The 6,826-nt window shown below is 41.9% G+C and overlaps 1 protein-coding gene across 1 annotated transcript; it reads left to right on the forward strand.

The window, feature by feature from the left end:
* Positions 1-796: 796 nt before the first annotated feature.
* On the forward strand, positions 797-6,531 carry si:ch211-120g10.1 (butyrophilin subfamily 3 member A3). The gene is made up of 10 exons (XM_067570160.1): positions 797-955; positions 2,478-2,560; positions 2,994-3,092; positions 4,271-4,372; positions 4,503-4,637; positions 4,742-4,879; positions 4,995-5,046; positions 5,137-5,163; positions 5,502-5,528; positions 5,616-6,531. The coding sequence occupies exons 2-10, from the start codon at positions 2,501-2,503 to the stop codon at positions 6,173-6,175; spliced, it is 1,200 nt and encodes a 399-aa protein (XP_067426261.1). The 5' UTR covers positions 797-955; positions 2,478-2,500; the 3' UTR covers positions 6,176-6,531.
* Positions 6,532-6,826: the final 295 nt, after the last annotated feature.

Raw genomic sequence — 6,826 nt, forward strand, 5'->3', positions numbered from 1 at the left:
AAGAGCAGCAGTGGAAGAAGTATTTAAATCTCTTAGGTAAGTAAAAGTATGCAAAATTGTTAAAATAATCTATTACAAGTAAAGGTCCTGTAGGACAGAAATATAATCAGCAAATTGTCCTTAAAATGTCAAAAGCAAAGTATTATATTAGTTATGCAGCAGAATGAGCCCTAAGTCTTTATATTTATGTTTTATATAACATGTAAGAAGCATTTTAATGTTATATCTGGTTAAGGTGGAGTGGAGTGAAAGTATAGAGGCTAGCAGTGGTTCTCAAAGTGGGGTCTGGGGACCCCCAGGGGTCCTTGAGGGGGTTGCAGGGGGTCTCCAGAAAAAAGGGGAATAATTTATTTTCACTGTAATTCCATCTATAAGTAACACAATGACTGAATGTATAAATATTTTGGTCATGGGTTTCATACACTTTCTAAAATAAAACATAAACATCTAAAAGCAAAAACCTCATCCGATGGGGAACCCTGAGACAGATCTTATCAAGAGGGAGGCCGTGGTCTATTTTGTGTCAGTTTAAGGGTCCTTGACAGTATAGAGAAGCAGAAAATGGAAATCATCAAGTACATCCTCAGAATTGTACTTAAGTCTAAGTAAGTACTAGAATAAATGTTTGTGACTTTCGACCACTGTTAAAGAGTTTGTGTTCACAGCCAGAAATCGCAGCAATAGCAGAAAAGTAAACTATTGAGGAGATTTTTCCCCTGCAGGCTATTAGAAATAACAGCGTCATAATGACCTGCATGCGCGCGCTTTGTCAGTGACGTCGCTTTCGTCAGGAACGGAGAAAAACGAAGCTCCCCGACCAGCCGAGTGTCAGTCTGGTATGTAAACAAGGTCAGACACTGCAGCATACAGACCAAAGACTTTCCAGACCGGGCGGCTGCTCATTTTCACAGCAAGAAAAGAACCAAACTGCTTCACCAACCTCCTGAGAAGAAAGGTAGGAGTTACAATCACTGCATTATGATCAACCGTGCAGTATTTCTGTTGTTACTGTTGTTATGCAGGACGCATTGCAGGGACGCAGTGTGTCCTCAGTATCAAACATGCAATTTGTGTTACGTCCACAACTGTAGATAAATCAGTTTGTAGCGTGTATAAGGTGCATTGCTGCGTTTTTAACAGAGATCTGCCGCAAAGTCACACGGCAGGTGTGTGTTTACCTCATGCGCAGTCATCAGCTGCCTCTGGGTCGCTAAGCCTGGAAAATCTGCACGGTCATGTTTTCCCACCACATAAATCACCACTTGTAATGGAGCGCTTCCTTTTCCCATTGTTTTTTTATTCTCATTCTCTCTATTTCCAGGAGGCTGCAGCTTATATATTCAAAGATTTAATCTGAGACATTTGCTTTCATCTTAGTTCAGCATTAGTCATCAGTCTGCATAGGCCTACATTGAATTAAAGCGACATAACACACACACACACACACACACACACACACACAAGTGCTGCATCTTTGTGGAGCTTGGCTGAGCTTATTTGGGACAAAACATCATTAAATAATAATGATGAACATTAAATTATCATTCATAGCCTGACTGGGAGTGTTTATGGTTGTGTCTAGTGAAGCTGTAGAAAGTGGTTTGAAGAATGGCATCCAAGTTTAGAAAGGCTTTATTCATGCCAGTGCCTTTATCCTCATCATCTTCAGCCTGGGTTGGCATGAAAACCTGTTTAGTCTGGTCATTTTGCTGCCAACCACACACAGACTGAGCTCATGTATTTTTCTGCTAACTTGATTAGCCTGCAGATGAAGATGGGGAGAAAAGATGGAGGGAGTCTAACCAAGGACACGATCAGTCAGCTGGCAGCTGAGGCTTTACACTGGGAGCATGCGGGGCCAGTCACGTTTCAGACTGCCCCGCTTTTATAGCTTGATTCTGCTCCAGTTAATGATCACGTCTGTGTCCTGGCCTCAAAAAACACTTTCAGCTGGACCTGTGTGTCACTTAGAGATAATTTGACTTTATAACATGGTTAGTGGATCATTTATATAATCGGCAATGCCTGCTGTGATCATTCACAGATGTTTTGTTGTCTGAATGACCGTGTGAACTTTCCAGCATGTCTTTTAATGATTTACATGACATACTGGTGTTTTGGAGGTAAACAGCAGAGGTGTTCCAGTTCAGACAGAGGCCGCCTCCTTCAGAGGACACAGACAGCAAAGATGTGTCCTTTTAGGACTGAAGGCGAGTAGAAGTCAAACTTTAAATATTTACCACCAGGACGTTGCCCCCGAATGGTTGATAAAGTGTGAAATAGCAGAAGGAAATGCTGCATGATTTTACAGTATAGGTAGAGATTACTGCGACACCTAAATATATCCATTATTCACAGCTTGCAGTGGCTCAGAGGTCCAGTATGTGCAATATATTTACCAGTAATCAATGACCACCCGAATGCAAACTCCTGACATGTTCACATAAAGTAATATTAATTTGTCTTATTCATTCTAGGACTCTAGCACAGACCAGCCAAGATGATGCAGTGTTTTCACTTCATGGTGGAGCCGGCCAAAAACTTTACGGCCAAGATAAAGGTAACAAATTGTTCTACTCACACACAAAAAAAGACCTTGGTTTGTTTAATGTGCAAACCTGTTTTTGCTCCTGACAGGAGGGCAGAGGGTCACCTTGATACTTAAATAGACGGTTGACATGACAATATTTTTGCAGTACCACGTGATTGCACACGTTTCTCCTTTCTTGGTTTAATAAATGAGAGACAGTCGCTGCATGCGGGGAGCTGTTGGCGAGAGGAATTGAGGCAGAGAGTCTGGAAGGGAGGGGTGTCTTTCTTTTCTGCTGACAGGAACAGAGCCATGATATGCATGGTGATCAGGCTGAATGACCACCTCCTGTCTAGTTTGACCTTATTACTTTCTAAGGAACTTGTCCTTTGAATGTCTTTTTTTCTCTTTCCAAATGGTAGCCAACCAAAAAAAAACCCCTTTATTCTTAATTCTCCCACAGGAATCACACAAGAGAGCAAAGAAGGAGAAGATTGAACCTCTGGATGAGGATCAGCTGTTTGTTGTGGATCTGGCTAGAGACCTCAGTCGAGTGTGCCAGGTACAAGCTATAGTGAATATACTACATATATGCACATGTGCACTTTTCAGTACTGACTCTGTATGGAGGAAGTTATAAATGATTTAGGATCGCTAACCATTCACTCATGAAACCAGAAATGAAATGAAAGAACAATACAACAAACAACATAAGTTACAAACCATATTTTTTGCTGAGCCAGTTAATGTTAGCCTAGTTAAAGAAAGATGTCACACTGACTTCTGACTCTCAAGTTTTTGTCTTCAATTCAATTCAACTCAGTTAGGGGAAATTTGAGGCAAGCAAATTTACAAATTTAGTACACATATATAGTTCATTCAAACACACAAAAGCACTCATGAGAAAAACATGAGATTGTTGGAAATTGTTAAAATACACAAGGATTAATGGCAATGGCCACTCTGTAGCTGGCCAACAATATCCAACACCACAAAAGCACATATTATTTAAAAAGTGTCAAAAGTAAAAGTGCATTTATCAGTCTATACACAAGATAAACTCACCATTTCTTGTACTGTTCACAAGTCTAATGGCCTCTGGAAAAAAACCCAAACTTCCTTCTGTTTGTTTTATATACAGGTAATTTATAGATATAGATATATTAGATAGTTTATTTATCCACAAGGAGGAGATTCTTTCCCACAGTAGGTGCATAGAATTATACAGTTATACAAAATACAGGATTACAGGGTCACACAACAGAGACAAAGACATGGATTGACACTGTGCACACCACACACTGGATTTCTTGTAACTTAAGAGGAGGTTTGATGGCTGTAGGAACAAAGCACTTACTAAAACGGGCCTTTCTGCACATGGGTAGTCTTTACCTACAGCCAGGGTAAAGTGCTAGTAGAGTGGGTGGTCTGAGTCATGTGTGATTGTGAGTGTTTTGCTGATCAGGGATGAGGTGACACAATCGGATAAGTTGGGGTGCGAATACCAATGAGTTTTCTGGCTAAATGAGTCATCTTTAAGACTTTATTCTTATTGGTAACTGTAAGCATATGGAAAAAACAGATGGCACCATACAGAAGAACTGGCTCAATAATGCTGCGTTACAGGAGAAGAAGAAGATGAGGTTGGACATACAGGTAATCTAAAACACATTCCTGATGGCATTAGGTTAAAGTAGTCACTCTTCTGTCTACCTTTCCCTCTCTAATTATCCACTGCAGAGGTCAGAAGTCCTGGAGCACATCTGGAACCAGGACGACACCTGGCCAACCCCTCTCTGCTGGGCCTTTATCCTGGAGTGGGCCTCCATGCTGGAGAGCAAGGTGCTTATCTGAGGAAAAGATCCATTTCCACTTAATGTGAAATATAGACATAAGGGGAGAGTAAATCAAAGTATCTCAGCGCTATACAGTAAATGCATATATAAAGGGTTGTGTATCTTTCTGTCTGCAGAAGAGGCCCATGCAGACAGATGGCTGGCCAGAGGTGGATGAGGTCAAAGAGCCTGATCAGATTAATGAGCAGGACGTGCAGCAGGCTAAGGCAGTGATCATCAACTGGATCAAGGACCTGAGAGCTCAGCCTGAGGTAGGAGGTTCACCTACTTTAGTTCCTTCAGAGGCAGATTTAACAGCTGGAAACAAATTAATTACTTGATACACACATTTATATTTGCATTGATCATCTCACAGCAAAGTGTGTGGCCCGGGGAACCTGTGGCAAAGGTTCTGCAGGACCTGCAGTCAGCCTGGCGCTGGGGCCGTGCGCCCAATCTGCTGACTGCTATGGAGCTGGTTATGTGGACTTTAATGATACAGAGGCCAGATAAGGTAGGAGTTCATGTTATAATTCACAGTAATCTGCAGTTCATCAGCTTATTGTGCAAGTGCAATACTTACAGTAACAAGCTTGTGTTATTAAAGCTCTCTTGGTTTGGTCTTGCAGGATACCATACCGCAGCAGTGGCTCTTGTGGAAGCAGAAGACGAAGAAGATTGGTATATAAATCAATACTGAATCAAGTTGAATTTTTGTTATTTCTTTGGAAACTTGCTCTTCCTTATGAGTTTGCTATTATCTCTTCTCAGGTGCCATATCCTACATTCCTCAGCCAGGTGAGAGATATACTGGAGATCAGTGTGCATAGTGGAAATCAGAAACAAAACCATTACACACATCACTGGTTTCAAATTACAATCTGACTGCTTGGAATAGGTATCAACATTGTACTGACAATATTTTGTTTCACTGTAGCTTTGCACAATCCAAATATATGAACATCCACAAGTCTCAATATTAGGTTTGGACACAATATTCACTTTGTAGTCCATAAATAGCTGTAATGCAGCCTATATCTCCATACTGACAACACAGTTCTCTGATTCATCATATTGTTGCATTTTCACTGTCAGACAAACAGTTCTTATTACTAAGTCATCTGTTTTATTTTCAGTATGGGATTGGATCTCAGATGCTGCAGGTACAACATTCATTTTATTTAAGTTTTAGCCTGTATAATCTTTACTCAACCCGTCTGTCTGCTAATTCACTTCACTTTTTCTACTAGTGGAGGTGACTCTGGATCTGGACACAGCCAACCCTGATCTGCTCATCTCCAGTGATGAGAAGAGGATGCGCTGTGGCTTTGAGAGGAAAGATATTCCCAACTACCACCAACGCTTCGACGGCTGGTGGTGCGCTGTCGGAGTGGAGGGCTTTGGCGTCGGCCGCCACTACTGGGAGGTGGAGGTGGGCGAGCGGGACTGGCGGCTGGGCGTGGCCAAAGAGTCGGCCCTGAGGAAAGGCTTCAAGTCCCTGAACACCGATACAGGTTACCTGACCCTGCGGCTGGAGAGGGGCACTGAGCTGAAGGCGCTGACGGTGCCCTTCACCACCCTGCCGCCGGGCCTCATTCCCCGCAAGGTGGGTATCTACCTTGACTACGACCACGGCCAGCTGTCCTTCTATGACGTGGAGAAGCACATCCACATTTACACTTACAACGAGAGCTTCTCTGAGAAGCTGTTCCCCCTGTTTGGCACAGTGGAGATCATCAAGGATCTGGTGATCAAGTCCCCAGCAGCTAAGACCCAATGCCTCTGCTCCACATCCTGCCTTTGGGGTTGAGTTTCCCTCTATCACTTCTTCCTTTAAAATCTATTCTCCAGTAGACATCATAATAAAGTACAACAAACCAGATTATATAATAATCACTGAGAGGAAATCACAGATCCTGCTGTAAAAGACCATCATTGTGCTATTAAATAGCTCCACTGTGTCTCTATGCTGCTGCTGCTTTAATGTGATTGTTGCTTCCACTTTCTCACTATGGAGTTAGAGTGCTACCCTTTGCTCACATACATAATGTATTTTCATATAATTGAAAGGAAACCTATAGTATTAATGTCATGTACTGTGCAATATTAACCCTGCATTAAAAATGCATTTCTGTGAATAATAAATAAACCAAATACATGACTTGATTATTGGTCTATTGATTTGTACATTAGACATGACATAATAACATAATAAAATCTTGTAAGTAAGCTGGTGGTTTATCTCAGCTCGACTGAGAGATGCAGTTAGATAGTCGGTGACGTTAAGGAGAAAGGAAGGCGAGGAGGACAGGATAGAGGTATTGAGTGAAGTGGAGTGTTGACGGGGCATAGCCGCAATGCAGGTGACTCCAGAGTAGATCTGCCTGTAACAACACAGTAAGACATAATAAATCAGGTGCGACCACGAATGGATCAAATAAATCATCTTTCTTCTTTTCAT

Source organism: Thunnus thynnus, chromosome 17 (assembly GCF_963924715.1).
Source record: "Thunnus thynnus chromosome 17, fThuThy2.1, whole genome shotgun sequence".
Taxonomy (NCBI): Eukaryota; Metazoa; Chordata; class Actinopteri; order Scombriformes; family Scombridae; genus Thunnus; species Thunnus thynnus.

Coding starts and splice junctions, on each gene's coding strand:
- si:ch211-120g10.1 (XM_067570160.1), top strand. CDS start 2,501: ATGATGCAGTGTTTTCACTTCATGGTGGAGCCGGCCAAAAACTTTACG. Junction 4,880..4,994: donor TGATACAGAGGCCAGATAAG/GTAGGAGTTCAT, acceptor TTGGTCTTGCAG/GATACCATACCGCAGCAGTG. Junction 5,529..5,615: donor TTGGATCTCAGATGCTGCAG/GTACAACATTCA, acceptor TTTTTCTACTAG/TGGAGGTGACTCTGGATCTG.